At 41.1% G+C, this 26,729-nt stretch overlaps 1 protein-coding gene across 4 annotated transcripts in view; it reads right to left on the bottom strand.

The window, feature by feature from the left end:
• Positions 1 to 26,729, bottom strand: part of OSGIN2 (oxidative stress induced growth inhibitor family member 2) — a 125,045-nt gene that overhangs the window by 30,618 nt on the left and 67,698 nt on the right. For all 4 annotated transcript variants that reach the window (XM_029591628.1, XM_029591627.1, XM_029591624.1 and 1 more), the window contains 2 exons: positions 25,242 to 25,396; positions 19,355 to 19,491 (listed from right to left, as the gene is read on the bottom strand). In XM_029591628.1, the coding sequence (XP_029447488.1) occupies positions 19,355 to 19,491; positions 25,242 to 25,308 (204 nt within the window). In that variant the 5' untranslated portion in view covers positions 25,309 to 25,396. The remainder of the gene's footprint in view (positions 1 to 19,354; positions 19,492 to 25,241; positions 25,397 to 26,729) is intronic.

Genomic DNA, 26,729 nt, shown 5'->3' with positions numbered 1-26,729 from the left:
TGGTTGCCATGAGGTCTTTTTTATTGTCCTTCATTTCCTTACGAAGGTCCCCAAACCAGCGGCGAAAATCATCTTTTGTGGGGAGCTCCGAAGCTGCCGTCTGTGTGCCACTCAACATACTCTCCCCCTTGGATGCCATTTCACTCGAGACCGAGGCTTCCGGTGTGCTCTCAGGCCCCTCTTCTAAATCGGGAAGTTTTGAGAACGCAAACTGCTTTAAGTCAGTACCTTTTTTGCGCTGTGCCATTGCGATTGTTTCCGACTGAGGAATCAGGTGGTTTACCAGCTTTTACTGCAAGTTTCACGGGGGTGCCGGCGGATTTCGGCCCGGAACGCGCGGGAGCTCTAGATTAGGTGGCCATCTTGCTCCGCGGCGAGAGCGCCCCCCCCTTGTGCCAATTTTAAGGTCCATCTTTGTGAAACTCCATTTTTCTTCATGTTAAGAAACCTCCATTTTGGGATAGTTGTATTTGAGTGAGGATTAACAGCAACAATTCAAAGTATACAGTGTTTGTCATTCTGCATATATTTTTTTTATTGCATTTTCGCAAATTAACAAGCATTACAGCTTATAGAAAAAACACAGGAGAGAGTTTACAAGAAAAGAGGTACACTTGGGGCCAGATTTTATAACATGCGTGCGGGCGTAGATTTGTGCGTGCAACCCGGCGCACACAAATCTACGCATGATTTTATAACATGTGCGCGCAGCTGCGCGCACATGTTATAAAATCTGGGGTTGGCACACGTAAGGGGGTGCACACTTGTGCACCTTTCGCGTGCCGAGCCCTAGGGGAGCCCAGATGGCTTTCCCTGTTCCCTCCGAGGCCGCTCCAAAACTTTCCTTCCGCTCCCTCCCACCTTCCCCTATCTAACCCGCCCCCCAACCCTACCTAAATCCCCCCCCCTACCTTTGTCGTCTTAGTTACGCCTGCCTCTGGCAGGCGTAACTTGCGCACACTGGCCGGCTGCTGGTGCGCGATCCTCTGCCATGGCCGCTGTGCCGGAGGCCTTGGTCCTACCCCCGGACCAGCGCCCTGTCCACACCCCCAGGACATGCGCGCCTCACTGAGCCTATGCAGAATAGGCTCGGCGCGTGCAGGGGCACTTTCTCAGGGTTATGCGCGTAAGTTACGCACGTAACCCTTTGAAAATCTGCCCCTTGGTGATTATCTTATTTCAGAAACAGAGCATATCTCTCTTGTAAGATTAAAGAAATAGAAGGGAGTTCCAAAATGTAAAACGAACAGGAGCAGAATTATACGGTGGAAATATATGAAACAGAAAGGCTGCCACTATGCATTTACCTATAATTACAGCAGTCGAGCTTATTCATTTTAGACAGTGCCAATCAAAGTACAAGAATCTAAATCTATACGTAGATGTTCCGGATCGAAATATATTCGTTTAACATTTTGATGAATTAAGATGCATTGGCAAGGGAATCTAAGATTAAATTTAGCCCCCACTGCCAAAGCTTCTGCATGCATTTGAAGTAACTTTTTCCTACGTTCCTGAGTGGAACGGGTAATATCTGTAAAAACCCAGACAGGATACCCAAGAAATAAAGATTGCCTATGGCGAAAGAAAGACCTTAATATCAAATCTCTGTCCTGAGAAAAAAACACATGAAAGAAAAAATAAAGGGGGGGGGGGGGGTCCCTTGTCTGGTTATTGCAATATCAGTTGAAGTTTCCAAAAGTTGTGTTAAATCAGGTTCTGCGTCTAAAACCTGTTTCGATGTATCTGATCTTATGGATTTTGTGATATAGATTTTAGCAAATGTAGGCATATTTTCTTAAAGAATTTCTAGTATCTCAGTAAGATATTTCTTAATCAAGTCCATGGGAGATAGATTTCGATAGCGGATAGAATTTTCAATATTTTCCAATGTTTGCAAATGTGAAAAATCTGACTTGATTAACTGGTCTTGAGTTTGCGGTAAAGAGGTAACTTTAAGTTCCAAAGCCGAAATTTTCTTTTTATGAGAATCGGTTTCCAGTTCCAAAACTTGAAATCTTCCAGCAAAAGCAGAGGTTACTTCAACTAGAGAAGAAAGAGACCTTTCTAAAACCATTAAGGCAGACCACAGAGAGCCCATAGTAATAACTGATGGCTTCGGTAAGGCCGGGTGTATTAATTTAAATTCCATACCTCAATCTTCTTGTCCAAGCTTCGACTCCCCAGAATCTTTACTTTTACCTTTTGAAGTTGAAATTTTCACTGGTGGGAGGACCGGTCCCTGGCGTAGAGCTCTTCAAAATCGCCGAGGCCTCAAAGCCAGCAGAAGGGGCCGGCATTAACACAGTCACTCTCTCTGCGTTAGCATTTTCCTCCGGAGCCTCCAATCTAGGACTTGACAGTCCACACATGGTGGTAAGGAGAAGTCCAAATTCAGTGGAATTGTAGGTAAAGGAGGGGTCAGTGGTGCTCTGGGGTTAAGCGTGGTCTGAATGTCCAGCGACTGGGTCCATCTGCTCCTTGTGGGCTGCTGCCAAGGATGCCTCCAGAGTACTCACGTTAGTGGCCGGGTAGAGAAAACCCTGAATAGTCTGTTGCAATGGGTCTGGGATAGGGGTAGTAGCCCCCGTTTCCCTGATCTTTGCCTTCCTCTTGGTGTACGGCATAGTGGAAAATGTTTTGAAGAAACTACGAGCTCCTCTATCCCGTGCCTTTCATCTGGTGGCCATCTTGGAATGTCATTCTGCATATTTATTTTTGTTGTATTCCTCAATAAAGATATATTGAAAAACAAAAAAGCATACAATCCAAACATAAAACCTCTATAACAATACAGCATTCCTACAAATGTTTCCAAATGTTTACCTTCCCTCCCCCGCCCAACAATTATGTATTTTTTGCATAGGAACTACTTGGATTCTTCACATTACAAACAGTATATTAAGTTAAATAATATAATGTGTCTGCATATCATCAAAGGAGGAACACAATTTCACTGCTGCATGCCCTGTCAGTATAGTCCAACCTTAATCTGGAGGAACCATTCAGTGTCCATCCCTGAGATCTTTGGCATCTGCCAATATTGTCGAGCAGTGCAAAACTGTGATGGTGTTCAATAATGTGGACACATTTCCACTTGGAAATGAACAATCTATTCAATCTGCATAGGCTAAAACAGCTTTCTGAGGGCAAGGATTTATTCGCTATTGATTTGACATGGTAACCTAGGTCAAAAGTCTGCTATTCTGCTAATCCCCTGAAGTTTCAAGGCATCTATTCCCTTATTCAGTTCCGGGCGGATTTTAAATGCCCTGCTCGTGTAAATCCGGCCGGATTTACGCGTGCCGGCGCACCTATTTTGCATAGGCCGCCGGGCTCGCAGAGCCCCGGGACACGCCTTAAGTCCCGGGGCTTTAAGGGGGCGTGTTGGGGGAGTCGCCAAATGACACCGCGTTTCAGAGGCGGGCCCGGGGGCGTGGCCGCGCCCTCCGGAACAGCCCCCGGGTTGGGTCTTGGCGCGCCAGCAGCTGCTGGCAGGCGTAAATCCATGGATAAAGGTGGGGGGGGGGGGGGGCGGTTAGGTAGGGGAAGGGAGGGGAAGGTGAGGGGAGGGTGAAAGAAAGTTCCCTCCGAGGCCGCTCCGATTTCGGAGCGGCCTCGGAGGGAACGGAGGCAGGCTATGCGGCTCGGCGCGCGCAGGCTGCCCAAAATCGGCAGCCTTGCGCGCACCGATCCCGGATTTTATAAGATGCGCGCGTATCTTATAAAATCCAGCATACTTTTGTTTGCGCCTGGTGTGCCAACAAAAGTACGCGATCGCGCTATTTTTTAAAATCTACCCCTTCATCTCTAGTTTTAAATCAGCATTATTAGTAAAGCTAAGCTGGTTTCTTGTAACAGGTATTCTCCTTAGACAGCAGGATAAAACTCAGCCACCCAAGTGGGTGATATCATCTGACAGCACAGAGAAAAACTTGAGCTCAGAAACCTCAAGTCTTTCTAAGCATGTGTAGGCCTTCCCATACAGCCGCTTACTACAGTTAAACAACTTAGCTTTCTCCATGGACAAGCAGAATAAACTCAGCCACACAAGCTGGACTCCCAAACTGAGAGTTGCATACCATTATCTTGTTACTTTTGCATGTCAGTTCATTGCCACCCATCCACATTGCCCAAGGATGAAGTGTACAGTTGAAGGAATTAAAAAAGCTTCAGCAATCTGCCTATTCAAAGCTGCGGTTTTGATATGAAGCAGTGGTAAAAAGCAATGAAAGTATAAACAGAAAACAATTTGGCAGCTTTGCAGATATCTTGCATGGATGCAGAATGCAGAGGCACTAAGAAGTTGCAAAAGCCCTGACTTAATGGGCCTTTACCTAATATGCAGTCTTACTTGATTGCAACAGTAAGTGATGTAGTCAGAGATCCAAAGCTGAAAGACTTCTCTGTGTAACTGAAAAATGTTATTGGATTAAAAGAAAGAGAAACTGTTGAGGACTTTGTGAGACTGCATCTTTTACAAATAAAAAAAGTGAATCTGTTCTGCAGTCCAATGTATGAAGAGCCTACTCACCCTTATAGGTATGCAGTCTTGGAAAGTGATTCAAATGAAACCTTTAGGAGAAATACAGGAAGGGTTTTCAAAACCAATCTGTTGTGAAACGACTGAATATAAGGAGGAATATCAGACTAGAGCTTGTAATTCACATATTCTTTGAGCAGAAGTAACTTTCAAAAATAAAACTGAGAAAGCAATTTTAGTTCTGCCATTGCTGAAGGTTTGAATAGTTTTGCGTGCTAAGCAAGGACTACACACAGATCCCTTGGTTTACAGAAAATTTCCGATGTGAGAGACCATTCATAAAATTTGGCAACTATGGATTTCTGGAAAATTCTCTTGTCATGCTGTTAGTGCACCAAAAGGTGAACTCTGGAGATAAGTTGGCAAACTGGAGTTCATCTAAGAGAGGAAAAGGACACCAAAAGGTGTCTGGTTTGAATTCTGAACACCAGATAGTAAATCTCTTCCACTTAAAAGTTGTAAGACCTTCTTCAAAGAGTACTTCCTTGAAACAAGGAGAATTTCATTTACTCTAGTAGGTAAACTGCATGGGTTAAATTAGTTACTTTCAGCATCCAACCCGCCAGAGCTGCAGTCTGGAGGGTGGGATATAGAAGATTCCCACTGCACTGCATGATGGAGGATGGGGGGGAAGGATATTCACTAACTTAATCAGTGATTACATTGCTAGTTCTTGGAGCCAGAGAAACAGATGATTAGGCCTAAGAGGGGCTTCCCTCTTTTCTGCATTTTTTGACACTTCTTGAAATTAGAGGTATTGGGGGAAACCGAGAGAAGCCTGAAGTTCCACCAAACTGAGGAAGCATCCACTGCTGCACTATGTGGGTACCTTGTTGAGGGACACTGCAAAGTCTAATTGAGGAATGCCCTGAAGATGAAATATAACAGTTTGTGAAGTTGTAGCTGATGACAATCTGACTGCCATCTGATTCTGGTTGCCTGAAGAGAGACAGCTAGGAGATATTTTTTGGTGGAAATTGCCAATTCTAAGTGTTGGAGGTTTCCAGGCAAGGTTTTGTAAGCAGATGTTCTCCCATCTAAATAAAACATTGCCACCTGGTTGTCTGTCTGGATCAAACACCACCTTTTCTTCAACCATGGAATAAACACTTTCCTAACACTGAAGACTGCTCTCCAATTCTAGGTGGTTAATATAAATGGACTTTTCTTCTAATGGCCACATTCCTTGAAAGACGACATTTCTCAGATGAGCTCCCCAACATTAATGGTCAGAATTTCTTGAATCCGGGATTAACTAAAGAACCGACCTTTTAAAAGATGTGCACAAAGTGCCATGTCAGAGATTTGATAAGAATACTGGATAGTCTCACTTTGACAACAGTCGGAGAGGTTGATTCCTTTGAACGGTCTCATGTGAGGATGGGAGAAAGGAGTGACCCAACATCTTCATAAAAAAAGGAGGCAGAGACAGGCCTTTGGTCCCTAATCTCTAGGATTAGTTTTGACACTTATTCTGCTGAGGAAGAAATGTTTTCCCCTGAACAGTGTCCAGCTTCCTCCAGAAAGTCTATTACATGAGATGGCTTCATATTTCATTAGATATCTTAGGGACTAAAGCGTGTTCATTGTAAACAGAATGGATAATTGGAGCTTCCTGAAGAGATTGGCCAGATCTGAGCCAGGTTTTCAGGCATGGGAAATCAAAAACCTGAAGCAGGTGCACACACATAGTATATTACATCTATCATAGCAATTTTCAAAAGGCATTTACACACGTAAAGTGTGCGTAAAAGTTTGTATGAAGATAGCCCCATCCACTATGCACAGGAAAGTACAAACAGCCACTTATGCACATAAACCCAGTGGCTTTCAAAATTACCCGCTCGCTGTATATAAATTCAACAGAAGTAAGGATTTTCAAATTCCCCTTTCTTTTCCTTGCTGCACCCTCATGTAGGAACCTTTTCAAAATCATGAGGATGCCAGATTTTCTTCCACAGGCCGATGGCAGAAATCTGTGTTCTGTCAAATGCACAGCTTTGCCCTCATTTAAATGCACTTTTTGTGAGCACAAATCTTACTGCCCATGCAGCTAAGGAGTTTTTACACTCACAAGATGTATATTAAAAAAAAAAAGTGAGTACTGTTTAGCGCACTTGCATGGAAATCAAAGACGTGCACTGGCTGAACTCAAATTTCCTTAACATTGGAAAATTTACGCCAGGTCAGAAGTGGAGTAAAGCTTCCAGTACACGTGTCTGGCATTAAGAGGGAGACCACAGAAGCTAACTTGTTAATTTCCCAGACTTGAGAAAATATTACTGCCAAAAGTGATTCCCATTAGCAGCCCCAAAGCCACAGCTATAGTCAAATAAGCCAGCAATTATTTGCAGAGATTCCATGGGAGCTCAGCTACTGCTGGCTCAGAGCCCCAGCCACGGGAGAAAGTCTGCCTACTAAAAGCTCCTGCTCCTAAGTTAACACGCTTCTTTAAACTCCCAATGCATTAGCAAACATTAGCTTACTGCACTGGAGTTTAAAAAAAATAAATAAGGAAAAATCTCTGCATTGAAATCCACCACACAGGTTCTTAATGCAAAGATTATTGATTCGGCCTGTGAGTATGTAGAAATGAAAGTTAAACTGAAGGCTATACCTTTTTTTCTTAATGGAATAACTTAATACATCTGTGACATAACTCTTGAAGCCATGTCCCCTTCATCAGGTCACTGCAAAATAAAAAAAAGTTCTACCCCTCCTCCCCCATCCATTGTTAATTCTCAATACTATTTTGGTATTTTAGTAGATGCAAGACCTTAAGTGGAAGTAAACCAAGTTACTGTGCTGCGGTCTCAAGGATGGAAGTCGAATTAAATTCAGACACTCTGCTCTGGGTGATGAATACAGAACAAGAATATCAGTACCAATAGAAAATGCAACTCCATGCCTTGCCATAGAGCAATATACTACATTATTCAAGACCAATATAATCCCACTGCAACTTGTTCTATAGTCCTCAAATAAAAGTTCTTGCTGCTACTAATGTATAGATTATAAATAATTTTGCTATGCAAATATTTAAAGAAAAATTAAGTTTTGTTCTTATGTTAGCCAGCTTACGCCAGAAACAGCTCTTTTTTTTTTTTTTTTTTATAAAAAGAGGGTAAATTCCATTAACAGATTAAAATGAGCAGTGTACAGTATAAATCTATAAATGACATTAAAAAAGTGAGTAAATTCACTGAAAGGTAAATTATTTTGTTTTGACCTGAGGAAAAGATTGTTAGCTCCCACAAGCCAGTCAAGAAATGTATTGTTAGGCCAAAAAATAAAATAGATGTATTATCAGATACATATTTTTTGGTTTGATCTTCATTTCCTGAATTTTTCAAGAACACAAGATTATGCAAGATTTAGTAATGGTGCAATTCAGGAAAAATGAGAAAATATTTGATAACATACTGCACATCCAATATGTTAATCTTACTGTTTTGGTATAATGCATTTTTGCAGCAAGTTTACAAAGAAAAATAATTTAACTAAATTTAAAAAATTACTCCTGAACAAACAAAAAACTAAAATCCCCATACTTGGGGTCTTAACAAAAAAACAAAAACCTAGAAAATTCAATACTTTTTCTATTTCTTGTCTAAATACTCTCTCTTTGGAAGATGCCTTAGTATATTTTTTATTTGGATACCATATCTGTAAAGCAGCCAAATCTAAGACTACACACTAAGGCATGTGAATTGGCTTCATAAATTGTTTTAATAATACAAGTCAGAAAGATCATGGGCATGAACCCAATTCCTATTACCTTTCACTATGGAGATTCAGCACTGGATAGAATGTCAGATCTGCAAGCAGAACTAAAAATATCATTGAAAAGAAGCATTGATCAGCTACCGCTACATCACAGCACAAGCAATACTCCATGAAGTCTGCAAATAGCACATTTAAAACAAACCAGAGAAAATTATTTTACATTCAACGCATAATTAAGCTCTGGAATTCATTGCTGGAGGATGTGGTTAGATCAGTTAACAAATCTGGGTTTAAAAAAAAGGTTTGGACATGTCCATAAACTGCTATTAACCAAGCTGACGTAGGGAATAGCCATTACTTATTATTAGCATGGGATTCATTTACTGTTTGGGTAATTGCCAGGTACTTGTAACCTGGATTGGACACTGTTGGAAACAGAATGCTGGGCTTGATGGACCCTCAGGTCTGACCCAGTATGGCAATTTCTTATGTCACAAATAGATTCTAGCATTTTAAAATGAATGTATAGGTGTGCAGTCTCAATGGACAATTTATAAAAATGTTTTTTGGATAAGCGCAAATTTGAAAAAAAATCTTTTGTAAATCAGCTCCCAAATCTGTACCAGCATGTTAAAAAAAAAACTGTTAGATAACAATTTCAAAGGAATAGTTCTAACTTCGTAAACTCAAATCTCAGTGAAGATGCTGAATTTTTATTTATTTAAAAGTATTTATACACCACCTTTACAACACATGTTGGTCAAAACGGTTTACAACTGTTAATATACACAAATAAAAAAACATAAAATAATGAATTCTTTACAGGATCATAAAACCCTCACTTATCTTTCTAGTCTCTTATTTCAAAATGATGCCAAATCTACTTACAGTGTTACAGTACGACAAATGTCTTATTTGGTTCTCTGGTTAACACCCTTAGCAATTCATCTCTCTTTAAAATATTTTATAAACTGTGGAGGAAGTGACGTCAGCCCCACTGAATGGCCACCTGAGTCTTCGGCTCTGAGAAGCTGAGGATTATTAGCACTGTCAGCAGCGATTAACCGGCCCCTAACCTCCCGATTTTAGCTGTTTTGGTTCGGCCCAGATAATGGCGACCCGGCGGCGGACAGTGGATTTGGCGGACTTCTCATACGGAGGTAACTCCGCGCTCCTGAAACTCACACCCGCTGGGGAGGAAGAAGCAATGGCGCCAGAGTTAGCGCCAACGAGCGCCCTGCTGGCTGAAACGGGAGCCGACTCTGACTCCTGCCCATCCAGACAGGAACTTAAAACCTGGCTGCAGGAGGTAAAAAGTGAAATTATCCAGGCATTCCGGGAGGAAATACAAACTACTTTGGGTGACATCCGCAAAGATCCATGAGGTAGAGCAGGCCACTGATGAACATACTACCACGCTGACGCAGCAGGCGAAGGACATGGCTCTCCTAAAACATCTACGGAGGAGCTGCTTACTAAAATGGAGGACTTAGAAAACAGAAATAGACACAATAATATTAGGATCAGGGGTGTCCCTGAAGCTGAAGGGACGACCGATCACACTGCTCTGGTTCAGGCTATCTGTAAGGCCATCTTAAGCTCAGATGCCGCTCACCCTTATGACAAGGACATTGCTATAGACCGAGCTCATCGGTCGCTGGGTGGCTCTAACAACAATCAGCCCAGAGATATAATTGCATGTCTCCATCATTTTTCTATTAAAGACCAGATTATGAATAAAGCCAGAACAATGGGCAATATATTATGGAAGGGGGCCACAGTGCAATTATATAATGATATCTCGGCTATCACGCTTCAGAAGCGTAAGGGCCATGAAATATGTCACTGATACCCTGCGAGCGTAAAATATCCGATATAAGTGGCTCTACCCCTTCGGGTTACTTTTCAACATTAGTGGTCACTCATGCACGGCACGGCACCCAGAGATGGCTGAAAAATTCTTAAGGCAAAAGGGTATCTAGGTGAAATCGCGTACAGAAGGAACTATACCCCCGGAGCGTATAGCTGCACCACGGTGGCAGAGAGCAGGCAAGGGTGGTAAAAGACTTAGAAGGAACCCTGATACTAAAGCCCCAGAAGAAGATGCAGCAGTCTGATACCAGGGGAGAGCGTGAAGCTTACATGTGCACACTTGACACAGAACAGTCTTAATTTCTTCTCATTATGCTACTTTTTGAATACAGCTTTACAAATCACCAACTTAATGTGGACCGCCCGGTGTCGCCAGATTCCATCAGTGTTAATGGCAGTGGATACGGAAAAGGCCTTTGATAGGGTTCATTGGGGCTTTTTCTTTCAAGTACTCAAAGTAGGCCTTGGGAATAATTTTAGAACTTGGTTATCAGCAATGTATTCATCTCCCAAGGCCTATATTAAGGTGAATGGATCCTATTCCCCGATCTTTGACCTGGGAAGGGGAACGCGGCAGGGTTGTCCCCTTTCTCCTCTCCATTTTGCCCTTTTAATGGAGCCTTTGGCATCAATGGTCCATCAAAATGATGATATTAAAGGGATTACAGTTGGTACTACCCAATATAAGATTTCATTATTCGCTGACGATATTCTTTTTTCTATAGCCCATCCACAGCTCACCTTACCCATACTGGTCCAAGAGCTGGATAAATTTAGTGCTATATCGGGATTTAAGGTCAATATGACTAAAACGGAAATATTAAATGTTTATCTGACGACCGACCAGGCATCCAATATCCAGGCTCATTTTCCGTTTAAATGGATTTCTTCGTGTATTAATTATCTGGGCATACAGTTGGGAGCAGACTGGAGGCAATTATTGGCTTATAATTATGTACCCTTGCTGGCTAAAACTGCAAAAGACCTAGAGATCTGGGACTCGTACCGGCTCTCATAGCTGGGGAGGGTGGCAGTCATCAAAACGACTGTGCTCCCTAGGTGGTTATACCTGTTTCAGACGCTACCCATAGAAATACCCACTAAGTTCTTGAAATCCTTACACACCAAGGTGTTTCACTTTATCTGGCGAAAACGGCCCCCCCCAGCATTGCATGGACAACTCGTCATCGTCCTAAAGAATGCGGGGGACTGGCAGTCCCAAATTTTTTTAAATACTATTATGTGGCTCAGCTTCGGGTGATACCGGAGTGGACAAGTATCGAACAGTTGGGACTTAATGGGGACACTTTATATAATTTAGCCTGGGGAATTCCTAATCCCTTTACCAACATGACTATCAAGTTATGGAATAAAGGGCAGTTGGTACTATCTGGCTACAGACAGGTGTCACCACTCTTGCCTCTGGGTATTTATGATGCGGGCCACCTAGTCTCCAATGTGGGTCGTGCTTTTCGTAAATGGAATCAGTGGTGAGTATGGTGCTATAGTCAATTAATAGATAACATGAATGTGCTTCCCTTTGCTGATCTGCAACGACAGTTCCCGATTCCTGATACTGAATACTTCCATTATCTTCAACTTCACCACTGTGCGCAGGATGCTTATCTGAAGGAACATGTCAGTCGCCCAAAGACAGAATTTGAGGATATGTGCTTTAATTTAGGGACACCTAAAAAGGTGATTTCGAAGATCTACACATGGCTGGGACAACATTCTTCTGTTCCTAGTCCTTATCAAAACACAATGGGAACGGGACTGGGGCTACTTGTGGACTGCTAAACAATGGAAACAGTGTTATTTGAATATTGCCAAAAGCTCTAAATCCGCTAATACGGTGGAAACGAACTATAAGTTGCCATATCGCTGGTACCTTACTCCACTTAAATTAAGCAAAATGTATGCGAGCAGAACAGCTACAAGCTGGCGGAATTGCACATTGGAGGGTTCCTTTATACACATTTGGTGGACATGTCCTAAGGTGGTATCCTTTTGGAAATGGGTCGCGACTATAATTTTACAGATGCTGGGAGAGGATGTACCTTTTGTCCCTGAAATATATCTATTATCAGCCTACCCTACAGAGTAGCCGTCTCGAATTAGGATTCTGATAAACCATATACTTTGTGCAGCTCGTCAGGAGTTGGCTTCACACTGGCGGTTGGAACTTCCTCCCACAGCTGACTGTTATAAAAAGACTATGGTCAGTGCACTATTGGTATTATTTGCACACAGGGCAGACTGACAAAATGTCATCTCACATTAGACTTTGGGAACCATTCCTATGCTGGTATAAAGACTTTTGAAACCATCGACCTAGGCTCTGCAAATTGGCAGTTGTGGCGACGGATGGACGAGACTTGACAGCAGCGGATGATCTGGACAATCGGAAAGGGAAATTTCCTTTATCTTTATTTTATGTACTTTTTTATTTTTTAGCTGTCCTATGGTATGACACGAAGAGGACAACCCAGATGTGTGATATCACAGGAGGAGGAATGGGTGGGGATGGGGGAGGGAACAAAAAAGGGGATAAATTGTTTATTAGCAGTTTCTCTACTGCTTTGTATTGTTGGTATATGGTTAATGTGACTTTCATGTTATGATTGTTTGTTTTGCCAATAAAAATATAAATAAAAAAAATATTTTATATACTGCTTTCCCTGGTGTATGCCTATGCAAAGCAGTGAAAAATATGTGCAATCAAATTGCCTCAAACATAAAACAAATATTTAAGTGTCTTATAATAAAAGCATAAAATTAATTGCACACTGGGCAAAACAAGGCCAAAGCAGACTATTGTCTTCCTATTTTGCCTACATCTATTCCATTTTCTCTTATTCCTATGTTCACAAAACTACTATGCTGTGAAAATCTCCCCTTCACCTTCCTGGATTCTACCAATTCATACAACAGCCTTTCTTCTATTGGAGTCATTAAATGTCACTCTCTCTTTAAAATTCTCCACTCTAAGCCTATGCTTCCCTGTCTTCTCACTTGTTGAAGTCAATATTCATATAAGAACATAAGAACATAAGTTGCCATACTGAGTCAGACCAAGGGTCCATCAAGCCCAGCATCCTGTTTCCAAACAGTGGCCAATTTTTATATTATTTATTGGTTTTTGTATACTGTCATTCGGTGTAGCCATCACAACGGTAAAAAAGCATGAGACATGCAATTTCTAGTACAAATTAAAAAAAGCTGCATGGTAAAAATAAAATACGATAACATTCATGATAGGTTACAGTTAAACACTAAAAGAAAAAAATAAATATTAAGAACACAGAAAAAGAATAACATCTTAGGATGTTAGAGAAGGGTAGGTAGGAGGGTGCGAAGATTATTACGAATCTTGGTATGTCTTGGTGAAAAGCCAGGTCTTCAGCTCCTTCTTAAATGTTTTTAGACTCGATTGTAGTCGTAATTCGGTGGGAGGTGCGTTCCATAAGTTTGGACTGGCAAGTGATATTGCACGTTCGCGAACTTGCGCGAGTTGTGCAGAACTTACTGAGGGAGTTGTTAAAAAGGCCTTTGTTGGCTGATCATAAGTTTCGTTGGGGAACGTGAAGTTTAATTGCTGCATTTAACCAGTTTGTCTGTTCTTAATATATAATTTTATGTAAAATGGTAAGTATCTTGTATTCAATTTGGGATCTTATTGGAAGCCAATGTAATGATGTTAGAATTGGGGTAATGTGTTTGTACTTTTTGGTGCCTGTTAAAATTCTGGCAGCTGCATTTTGGAGAATTTGTAGAGGACGAATGGTGGAAAGCGGTAGACCAAGTAAGAGCGAGTTACAATAGTCGAGATTAGCAAAAATGAGAAGTTGTAATACAGTTCGGAAATCATCTGGGATTAGAAATGGCTTTAGTCATCTTAATGTTAGTAATTTATGATATCCATCTTTCACTTTTGCCACAATGTGTGCTTTGAAACATAATTCATTGACTATGATGATTCTAAGATCATGTGAGTGGGTGACGGGGGAGATTGCAGACTTTTGGTTCTCAGGTTTTAGAAGAGGTAGAGGCTTTGGGCCAGATTTTCTTTCTAGGAGTATGATTTTTGTTTTGTCAATATTTAGTATAAGTTTCATGTGGGTTAGTAATTGCTTGATTATAGAGAGATACATGGCCAGTTGGAATTAATATCTGTATGTCGTTGGCGTAGAGATAGTGGATCAAGCCGAGACCTGTAGGTAAATGACAAATGGGGAGTAAGTAGATGTTAAACAGGGTAGCGGATAAGGATGAACCTGGCAAGTTCCCTAACATTAAACAGATCTCAAGCTACTATTCCTTACTGATGAATAGCAGTTTATGGATTTTTCCTCTAGGAACTTATCCAAACCTTCAATACAAGGTGCTTTCTATCATCCACGACCTAATCTACAATCCGTCAACCATTTGGTTATGCTCTGTTCTAAGACTCTACCAACCACCTCAACTAAGATCGATGGATAAATGTATTCTCGAGGTCCCTACAATTAAAACAGCCAGATTAGACCTAACTCATAAGCGTGCTCTCTCAATAGTTGGTCCGATATTATGAACTCTTTCCCTGACCATATCTGCCTTATTCCTAATTCCAAAGATTTCAAAAGAGCTCTTAAGACTCACCTTTGCACGCTTGCATACAACATACCTAAAGTTTCTTAACACTAACTTTTTTTTTTTTTTTTTTAAACGTTTACCAAAGTTTTATTCCTTTTTGATCAAGTTTTGTTTTTAAGTATTGTCAATATTGTTTATAATTATGTTTTAACTATTACTTATGCTTATTTGTAAACCGCTTAGATCCACTATAAAATTGTATAGGCAGTATATAAGAATTTTTAAATAAATAAAATAAACCAGTTACACTAACTACCGTAACCACATCCTCTGGCAATGAATTCCAATAATTTTTTTAAATTTGTTTTAAATGAACTACTTGCTAACTTCATGGAGTGCTCCCTAGTCCTATTATCTGAGAGAGTAAATAACCGATTTACATTAACCTGTTCATCCTTTGTTGAGTCTGTAGACCTCTATCATATTCCCCCCTCAGTTGTCTCTTCTCAAAACTGAACAGCCCTAACTTCTTTAGCCTTTCCTCATAGGGCAGTCGTTTCATGACCCTTATTTTGGTCACCCTTCTCCGCATGTTCTCCAGTGCAACTATCTCTTTTTTGAGATGTGGCGACCAGAATTGCACACAGTATACAAGATGCGGTCTCACCATGGAGTGATTCAGAGGCATTATAGCATCCACCATTTTATTTGCTGGTTTGTCCAGCTAAGGTCAGGACTCAGCCAAACAAACCATGGGGTTTGATTTCTTACTACACTGATTGCCTTCATTCTAGAGTTTTTATCCAGATTTAAAAAAAAAAAAAAAAAAAAAAAAGAAGCTTATCTAGATAAACTGGATGCATTCTGAGGCAGGGCTAGTTTACCTGGATAATGCAGATATCCATCATTATTCAGGTAAGTTTTTTCGTGCCGGAGAACAGTCGTAATGCTAACCAGATAATTTGGACTTTTTCCAGGGATATTCAGTAGGACACATAACCTACTGATTTCCACTGAATATCCAAGTTCTCTGGATACATTTACCTGGATTGACCTACCTGCATGCCAGCTGCCTGAAAATGGACCTTTATGTCTCCAAAAGGGTAAAGATGAATAGGTCAGACTATTTAAAACTGCAAATCTTCTCTCTCTAAAAAAAAAAAAACTTTGCAACATGTAGCGTTAGACTCTGAACTTTCTACTTTTCACTGATGACACTTTTAATCAGAGATCCAAGCTTCCCACTCTGCCAAACTGTTGTTCTTTACCTACAGTGACCATTTATACACCTAAGATTTCTCATCAATCCATTATTCTTACTTTACCAGATCTTCCAGAACCTTTTGACAAGCATGTTCAAATTCTAATATCCTGTCTTCTCATAGTGTCAGTGGAGTGACTCGTGACAGACTTGCCTCTGTTCTCAGACCACTTCTTTAGAATGCTGGTTAACCGCAAATTAGCTGGATCCCCACTCTCTTTAGGGACTCCCCAAGGATCTGTCGTGGGGCAACAGCTCTTTTCATCTATCTATCTACACTAGATCTTTAAAGTGCACTAATCTACAAAAAGAAGAAAAACCCTAGGTAGCAAGTCTTCGCACCAAAGTCTAGACTGATCTGGAAGCCTATAAAGAACAGGTAGAAAGTGTTGGGGCAACCCCTTCCCCCTGCAAATAAACAAACAGTATTATTTCTTTAGACATATATGTTTCACAAAGCCATATCATGGAGTCACTTTAAGTTTCAGCAAGGCAATATACTATTTTTAAAAGTGTATTTGTTTTAATTAGCCAACGCCTGTTTATATCCGCTCATTATCTCATCTGTTATTTCAAGGTCATTTTTGTTGCTTAATTTCCTTGTTCTCAGATAGCAATCTGTTGGTTTTATTAAAAAAAAAAAAAAAAAATCTTAAGGATATTTACATATTACCAAATCAGCTTATATAATTAAAAACTGTAAACCACTTACAAATGTTCCATTTAAGAAACATGCACAGTAATAACAATGATAAAAAAAGTTTGGTCTCTGTTCTTATACAGGCTTGTTTCTAAGATTAACTTACTTACTGCATACCACCGATACAAACAATTCTCTTTACCCAGCAATAGATTTCAAACATCCTACATCCAGAAAACAAATGTAAGAACTAGTCATGTCTCTCAGTTATATTAAGTTCCTTCCCCTTAATTGAAAATATAAGCTCCTGTATACAAAACGGTGCTTTAGACCTCAAAGAGCGAGCCATGAAGGAGAACGCGTAGTCCTGAGGTCACAGACGGGGTAGAGAAATTAGTTTTGTACATATATAAAATCAAAAAGTTTTCATTACTTGTGTCGTCTTCATAAGATATGAGAATTAGAGCATCATAGCTCTACACTATAACAGACTTATCTGATTATCAGAAAGTATGGGGGACCACTGATATCCTGGTGCAAAACTCATAATCAACAATAGCAATTACTCTCTATTTGGTTTGCCCGTTCCGCGTCACTTGCCCCATTAAATAGATCAGTATAGACGCGAGTGGATGTTTCCCATCTGATCCAGAAATGGTGCATCACAGGTATCCTCTTTGGGTTGAATCATGAAGTGGAAAGCAACACCTTTTTCCTTTTGTTTGGGAATATATGAGTTTTCATTGCAATGCTTGGTACTGGGAGGTGGGGAGTAATGGGTGGGTTTGACTATTATCTAAACTTGCCGCTTTATATTATTGAATGTACCCGTATGCTGGAGAAAAAAAAAAAGAAAACCTGGCAATCGTTTATTGTATTTGTGCATTGTTGACTTTGTTATCTTGCCAATAAAAGTTTTAAATACAAAAAAAAAAAAAGTTTTCATCACATGAAAGGTATGTCTTAGCTGCTGAAGAAACTGAATTGCTCCTGTCATGTAATGTAAACTTTGATTAAACTGGATTTCTAATAAGCAAGGATATCCAATTTCTTCCATTCAGTTTTTTCTTTAAAATAATTGTAAACAAAGGATATTTCAATAAATTGCTTTTAAAATTTAAGGCAGCAGTACAACAAAAATCTAAATGAGCCTCCCCTCCCTTTTCATAGTATTCCATTTCATTTATTTTTAAATTAAAAGCATTTTTGTGATAGAGTTCGGTTTATATATTTAGGTACTTATGTGGTACCCATTAGTTTTTGGGTTTGTTTTTTGTTTTGCAAAAGGAGCCAATCTGTGAAAAAATGTGCAAAATGGGCCAAAATATACAACAAAACCAAAATTTTGGCATTTTCGCCCTTTCCTCTTTTGCAAAAACGTTTGCAAAACTGCCCCTCTCAAGTAGTCAAGTTTTGTGCAAAGTCTGATACACGTGAAAGTTTAATAAAATTCTGAGGTAATAAGCTAATGCGATGCTAGGCCATGTAAAGCAGCTCATTCATTCAGTATCTGCGGTACCTCACTTTAAACTGCTTTTAAGTAGCTGACCAATAGTGAAAGGCAACATATAAATCAAAAATTAAAATTAAATTCAGAAGTCATCTTTGCATGCCAGTTTTTGCAACATTCACCTCAGTACGCACAAGTTTTCTACTAACTGGTAGCCAACATTGTTTAAAAAGAGGTACAAAGCCTGGGAAAAGCCCTCCCCCACCTCTGTGCGAAAAATCCCTGATGGGCCATAGGGCAAGTACCAACTTCCCCATGAGATCTATGTGTAAAAACGTTAGCCCAGTTGCAAGGCCCCTCAAATCTAGGTCCCTCCCCCTCTTTTGAAAAAGAAACTCCCCAAACTCCTTGTGTGGGCCTACCGCTTGCATCCTCAAGCTTATCTCATAAGTTTTGGGATTCTTCAGGGGACAGGAACAATCACTACTCGCTCCTGCCCTGTTGGTGCCATCTTGGAAAACGGCATCCGCTGATCCCAACTGTTCCTTTGCTCCATAGAAGGGAGTGTAGGGGTAGGGGGGGAGGTTAGTGTTTGCCCAATAGACCACCAGGGATTTGGTATACGAGGGGGCAGGAAATTTTACCAGGACTTGCAGCCCCTTTAAAATGACTACAGCCTTGAAATCATGAGTCACCAGGGTCAACTGCCATGGCTGGGAAAATACAAAAAATGTATTTCAAAAGTTTACTAAGAACTCATTTGTATCTACGACAAACCTTTGTGGAAATGGGCTGCTAGCCCACAGAAAATTCCATGCATTAGTACACTGGCCCCAGAACGATTTATTCAGAGCTACAGGAAGTGTTGGAGGCAAAACAACAACTTGAGTTTTAGACTCATTCCTTTAACTACTAGTCCACCTCCTCTCCTCAATATTATATATGTTAAGGTTTTCGAAAGGTCAGGATCTTTGGGTGTGACCAATGTCACTCCCTCCTCCCCAACCCACTGGTGAGTCGGCCTACAAAGTGTCACTGAGGCACAAAGGAAAGATATTGGAGATGATGTATCAGCAACCACAGAGGAAACCCAGCGCACAGATCCAGCTTGCTCTGCTCAAAGATGTTAAGAAATTGTCAGTCTATCTTGACTGACAATTTCACTACTGCACCACTTGATATGCTGTCAAACAGGGTAGTTTCAAGTCAATTAGCAAAGGATGCTGAAAAGCTTTGCTTAATTTGATGCAATCAGAAAAGAAAAATGCTAGTTGAATGGTTGCGCACCTGATCAAGAATAGAAAGATGTCTTGCTTCTTCTAATTTGCTGTGGAGGATAGGATTTGGATGAACAGCTTCTGGAGATAAATAGGGCCTATATCCAGACAACATGTAAGAAAGGCAAATTCCTGATGGCCCATTTCCTAAGCAAAGAAAAAAAAAAACATTGTGTAAATGCACATGACAGTACAGGTTAAAATGCAAGTCATTAAAGGGAAAAGCTGCTTCGGGCCTAAATTAATTACTGGATAATATGAGCAGTTACATAAGTTCTTAAGTTGCTGGGCAGCCCAATATCATAGTTGGCAAAACAAGAACCTGAAAATTGCTGACATCATTACAACTATGGTGTGCAGCAGTAAAGACACGTGAACAGAATCAGCATGGACTTGGCTGCGGCTCAGCATGAACTGGCTCAGAAGAGATGAGCCAATTCTGGTGCTTTGGGTTGCCTCAAACTTTACCACAGCTGTACCCAAACAGGAGGAGCTTTCGAATTTGCCAATTTTGTGTAATCCTGCTTTCATCTTTTTTCTTTTAAATAAAATAAGCAAGCATTCAGACTCTTCCAGCCTTTTTCCCTGCCCTCCACATCTTACGAGACAGACAATACAATACTGCAACTACGGGGTAACAGAGCTGAGAGTTTCAATATAGAAAAACTGTATTTACCATTTCAGAAAGAAGGCTCCTGTTGTGTCTGGGGCCCTGCAGAGTTCTAATAACTATTAGTCTTGCATAAAACTGGATTCTTGCAGGCTGCAATAATTTTATTGAACAAACATTTACCTTCTGTTTGTCATCCATCACCCTACGTTGTTTTCTGCATCAAGAATGTAAACATGCAACCTTCTATGTAGGGGAGGGATAGCAGGATGAATTAGACATGACATGTGGGTAACGTCATCCAGTGGTACTGAACAGACCCTTTCTTTTAACTAGTACAGCTTTTTGTTCTACTGAGCACGTGCAGAAATTTCCATGTGGGTGCTGCCTTTCAGTCAACTCTGCAGGGTGGTAGCTGGGTATTTCGCAAGGCTAATTCATCTTAACTACAGAAAGCACTTTTTATGGTGAGCAAACTAGCTTTTTCCATTGATGAGCAGTGCTGAATTAATCATGCCACAGGGGGAGTCCCAAGCTGAAGGTTACAGCAGAGTGTTACCTAATAAAACAACCCAGACCCCATCGTGGAGAGTAGACTACAGGGTGAACAGGCGATGCAAAACTGCTTGTCCACATGTACTGTCATTTTTTTGAGCGATTGCCCAGAAAGTGAAAAGATGCAAAGGTGTGTACCAACAACCATGATGCAGTTTTGTGGATGTGTTTGAAATGCACAGCTTGTAGATGAGTCACTGATGAAGCCATGTTTCTAATTTGATGAGCTTTGATGGTTTCTGTAATTTGTATGTCTGAATAGCAGTGCACAATGCAGTCTGCTAGCCAGTTGGATATTGTATGTTTGGCCACTGCTATATCCAGTCTGTTAGGATAGTAAGTGACCAACAGTTGTAAAGCTTGACAATGAGCCAGCAAAGTTCATTTCTCATAGTCAGCCAAGGCCCATTTACAGTACAAGGCATGAAAGGCTTTTTTATTGTCATGTGTGTGTGGCCTTGGGTAGAACGCAGGTAACACATTGGTTTTATTAAAATGAAAAGCTGAATCTACCCTTGGCAGAAGAAATTTTGAGTGGGTGGATAATGAAGTAAAGCATGAAGTTTGTTGACTTTTCTGGCCGAGGTTACTGCTACAAGGAATATTACTTTCCATTTTAGAAACTTGAGAGAAGCGGACTCCAGTGGTTCCATCAGTTCTGCAAGAAGCACGTTTAAATCCCACGGAAGACCTGCTTTCATAACAAGAGGATTTGCATATCACAAGTCTTTCAGGAATTTGGATGCTAACTGGTGAATTGAGATAAGTTTCCTATTGATTCAAGCATAAGCAGGTATGCCATGAAGATGTACTCCAACTGATGAGGTACTGATACGCAGACATAAGGGAAAAAGCATAGGACTGCTTCAAGGCCAAGTCCATGAGCAAAGCACATCAAGCAGCATTGACTGAATTTTCAAGAAAGTTCATCATCCAGATAAAAATATTGCTGGATGAAAATTTTTGTGGGTTATCATAAGGCTTGAGGATAACTGCATGGAGTGGTAGTTGCTACCTTAAGAAGCTTGCTGGGCAGACTGGATAAACCATTTGGTCCTTTTCTGCCATCATTTCTAAATTTCTATGAGAATGGAAGCAGAAAAAGTGAGTAAATAGGTCAGTAATATTTTGAGTTCACAAGCGAATGGATCCAAAGTGTTGTGTTAACATCATGCAAAGAACCTTTTTAATTTTAAACTGTAGGCTCTTCTAGTTGATGGTTTTCCAGCAGACACTAACACAACCTTAACCTTGTTGGATAAAAGACAGTTCTACTATTACTGAGTGCTCAACACGCAAGCGGTTACATCGAGGAGGGAAGGTTTGGATGAAAACAAGCATCCCTTTTCGAGTTAATGATGGGTTTGATCCAAGAGGGATCAGAGGACCGCTGGACAGCTGTACCAGATACATGAACCAAAATTGTCTGGGCTGTGCTGGAGCTAAGATCAGACAGGCCCAGACTTTGAGCACTTTTTGCATGGTTCTATCAATGGTGTCAGTGGAAAAACATATATAAGACTTGCATTCCAACAGAGAAGAAATGCATTCTGAGTTGGATGAATGGACCTAAACTCTTCTAGGGGACTTCCAGCAATCAACATATGTGTCAGAGCAAAACAGAAAACTGTTTTAACCATAGGAATGGTCTCTGCTCCAGAGACCATTCCTGTTTTGCAAAACTCTACCGAGATGACCTAACGTGTTGAACATCCAGGAAAGGTTGGTTGTTTGCATACCTGTTACCATATTTTTAATCACTTCTTGGCAAAAAGTCAGTGACCCTGTGCCCTTTTGCTTGTTCACACAGAACATGGCTAACTGGTTGTTTGTGTTAATGAGAATGCTCTTTCCCTGGAGGAGGCAAGTGAAAGTTGTTAGAATGTACCTGATTGCTCTTCATTCTAGGAGATTGATTTTAAATTGTCTTTTCAATGAAGGATCCTATTCTTTGAGTTTGAAAGGGGCTGTGTGGGCCCCTCAACCCTTGATTGAGGTATTCGTTACCTATGTTACTTGGTAAGTAGACAGAGTAGTGCCCCTTCCTGAAGAATGAAGGGGTCTAGGAGCCAGTGCAATTCCAGTTTTATTTTTTTCAAAAACTGGAACTTTGGTTGTTAACAGCTGAGTGAGGTGTTCTGATTGGGAAGGAAGGCTTCAGTGCAGGAGTAGTATGTTAAGGTGGTTCAGTGAAACTATGTGGATTGCTGCTGGTATAGAACAACCAGCAGTCAACCAATGACTGATTTATGTCCAACAGTCTGTACATCAAAGATTTGAGAGTGTTCACTTGAACTATCTGAGGGCAAGCTTCCTCTTGAAAAGAATCTATTCAAGCTCTAATGAATATGATTTCCTGTGAAGCAATTAGAGTCAATTTCTTGAAGTTCACCAGGAACTGTAACAACTCCAGTAGATGTATCAGTTCTTTCAGGAAGGTTGGCACACCTTCCTAGGAATTCATCATTACAACCCAATGGGTTGAATCTACCATAAAGTGCTGGTAATTCTAGTGGGAGAAATTTGGATGGAAAGATGAGAATAAGAATCATTTACATCTAGAGCACACATCTTCTCCCCCTTCTGAATGAAGAGAAGAATTCTTTGGGGGGGGGGGTTCATATTTGATTCCTCCAAAGTATATTCTTGTTCAGGCTCCTTATTTACAGAATGAGTCTTAGTCCTCCAGATTTCTTGGTGATGAAGAAGCAGCGCTCCTGACCATGGTGGTGCAGAGGAATGAAAGGACTGAGACCTACCGACAGGGCAAAATTGTCCCTCTGTAGGGCCAAAAACACCTGGAACCCCGGAAATGACCCCTCATACCAAAGGGGCACTGTAACCGTTTCTTATCCTCTAGCAACCGCGGCACCAGAGACTTGCCCCACTTACTGGCTAGTTTCTCCAACTCACTCCCAAACAAAAGTGAGCCTTTAAAGGGCATCTGGGTAAGATTTGCTTTGGAAGCTGTGGTATCCATCACCGGGAAAAAACAAGAGGCTTTACATAAGGAAACCAAAAAGGGATTCTTCCTCAGCTCTGACATAGCTTCTGAACCAGGAATTCCCAGCTGTTTCAAGGTCTGGGAAAGCAGGGTCAGCAGTTCATCCGTATTAAAGAACCAGAACATGGTTCGATACAGTTCCAGCCCTGGAGGAATTTCCCCATCTTCCAGGGAATCAGGATCAACCTCATCAGTGCCATCTAGATTCCTATCAGGAACACCCGCAGGAAGCAGAGGCAAGCCCCTGCGCGTAAGCATAGGACTGGAAGAGGGAGGAGCCACCGGCTGTGGGTCTGGCTGGACAAAAATAGGGGAAACAGAGGACTGCACCTGAAGAAAAGCTTGTAAGCCTTGAAAAAAAAATTCCACCAAAGAAAAAGCAGCCGGGTCCAGACCAAGCCCAGAAGGAACTGGAGCTGGTCCGACAGAACTGCCCCTCGCCAGTGGAGGAGCCAGTCAAGGGAAAACCAGGATTTGGCGTCCCCCCAGTCAAGGCCAGGCTTAGCAAAATCGGAGGAAAACAACTCTTCCTGAGCATATGAGCACCGCTGACACAGGTTAGAAGCCAGGTCAGCGTGAGAAGCCCTAATATGACAGGCAACACAAATAGGAAAATGCTTAGGCTTCTTGCCTATCGGTGAGGTAAACATGCATCGGAACGGCTTGTGCTCAAAAATGAAATGCGCCCAAAAACTAAGCGCCTAGAAGAAAGTGCTGCATGCACACATACAACCTTTGCGCCAAATTAAGCATGTAAAAAAGTTTGTACATGTAAAGAGAGCACCCAAAAACAGAGCACACAATGCGTGCACAGACTTGACACACTGCGCACATCGACAGGGCAGCAGAACACACAAAAGTGCGAGCAAAAATGGTCACCGCAGCCTACGACACGGCATACAAGAAAAAAGCCTAAGTACAGGACCTAACTCACCAGAGGCCAGTCAACCCGCCAGGCTGCCCAGTTCCCCAACCCCAACGGGAGCAGGAACGAACATCAGCATGACACACCAAGAATGGAGACTGGAGGAAGTCCTGAAACCCCTCTAACTTCTCTGATTCAGGTAAACTATTTTTTTTAAACCTTAAACCTCCCCGCAGCACAGAGACGGTCTCCGGCTGCGGGGGCAGAGGGCATCTGCCATCACCGCCACACTCGGCCTCCTGCATCCACTGCCTTTCAGCTAAACTAGCAGCTAAATACACACTGGGAAACCCAGCTACCAAACCAAGGCACACCTCTGAGGAACGATGGAAGTCTCCTCAGGAATTCTCAACTGGGGGGGGGAGGAACCTTTAGGTATCACTGCAGGAGAGCAGGGCTTTTTTTTCCTGAATTTAACATTTCTCCTTTCAGAAAGCTCAAAGCAATCCCCCATAGGGAGATGCACGTCCATCATCTGCTGGAGATGGAGAATACTGGCAGACTGGGGTCACTGCAGGGTTATATATACTGTGACATCAGCTTGCGCTGTCTCAATCTGCTGGCAGGGAAGCATAAACCCACTGGTCCTGAGTCCATCTGTCTACATGCTAGGAAATATGACATTTAATTTTGGTAAATACATCTGTACTGAATCCCAATTAAAAAAAAAAAAATCATACAAAAAACAAGTGGACATGTATTTAATGAAATAGTGCATAGCAAAGAAGTGTATGCGTATCTTGTCCTGCAAAAGATTACTACAGTTCCCAAAGGAAAGGCCATCAAAGCTGGAAATAACTCACCTATTATTACCACAGGCACAGTCAGTGGTGGCTCCCCTGGTAGGGTGGTTTCTTCTACTAAGGGCATTGTTTCTGCTTTCCACCCAAGGCTGTTGTCAAGATACTGTGCAAATAAACTCAAAAGCTGTCCTTCACTTTCAGGGCCACTAGAATTTCTAATAAAAAGAAAATAATGTTAGAATGCTTCTGCTTATATTTAGCCCTGTAATATATTCTCCACATGATAGTATCATTCATTTTATCCTGATTTTGCTTTAAACATACCCTCTTGACACATACACAAATGAAGAGAACAGATGTTATTTACACAGTCTCCTATGTGCCTTAATCTATGCTGGCAGTAAAGGAGTGGCCGATTGCAAGCAGTCTTCAAAAATTCCCAATGGGCCTAGCTTTTAGTACAACTTAAGCTAGGCAATGTAAACAAGTTATTACATCAAATGCATACATGCATATCTAGTTCATTATGGATAACTTGTGGGCTACATTTGGGAGCCATTGCACTCAAGTATCCACCTTCTCTGACTCAGAGAGAGCTAATCCAGATTTACACTCCCCAGTGCCGCACAACAGGACCTGAGTATTTCCTGATCCATGCACCAATGGTAGTAGTCAAGATTAGAGCCTCATACTATCTGAATTCTATTTCCTAGTGTTTATGATTATACAACCACATCAGCAACTGAATTAAAACTGAAGTCCCCAGAATTTTTTCTGAGGGGAAAATTAAATGACTATTGTGCTTGGAAGATGTCTCAATTTGAGGATATCAGTCCCTCCGATACATAGTAGCAGCTTTCATTTTCATCATGATTTGTATAGTGCATATCAGATGTACGCAGTGACACATAATGGAGCTGGCAATCTAGTCAAGGCAGACAGGACACACAACAAAAACCAAATAGGAGGCCTTGGGTAAAACAGCAAGGCCAAAGAAGATTGTAAACAGGTGGGATTAAACTGCGGAGGGGACATTTTTAAGAGAATAATCAGATATGATATTTGGGGGCCTAGAAATGTTTCAAAGAAAAAAAAAAAAACTCTGGTTACATAAGTTGCTGCTAATCAGTCTGTTTTATAATATGCGACATAGGTGTGGAACATGTATGAGCCCCAGTTCTAAGAAATAAGAGAAGTACTCCCCAATACAGACCTCAAATTGAGAACTCTATTATATGAGCAGGATGAATCGGGTTCAGAGATTAAAAAGAAGCCACAAAGAAATCAGTTTCCAAGGAGGAATCCAACACACTTCAAATTGTGCACAAGGTCGAGATGAAAAATCTTACTACTTAATCTAGCCTGATACTTGATCTGTATGACAGCTTCCAAAATGGAGAAGCAAGAAGGGCCAATATTATAATTATTACAATGGACAAAAAAAAAAAAAGTCACATGGAATAAACATACTCCACTGATCACCTATACTAGTGAAAGTATTCTACACAGACGGTCCTAGAGAAGATGGGATTCTCTTCAGGCAGCAAT

This window comes from Rhinatrema bivittatum, chromosome 2, assembly GCF_901001135.1.
Source record: "Rhinatrema bivittatum chromosome 2, aRhiBiv1.1, whole genome shotgun sequence".
NCBI classification, from domain to species: domain Eukaryota; kingdom Metazoa; phylum Chordata; class Amphibia; order Gymnophiona; family Rhinatrematidae; genus Rhinatrema; species Rhinatrema bivittatum.
This window is presented reverse-complemented; position numbering and strand designations above follow the sequence as displayed.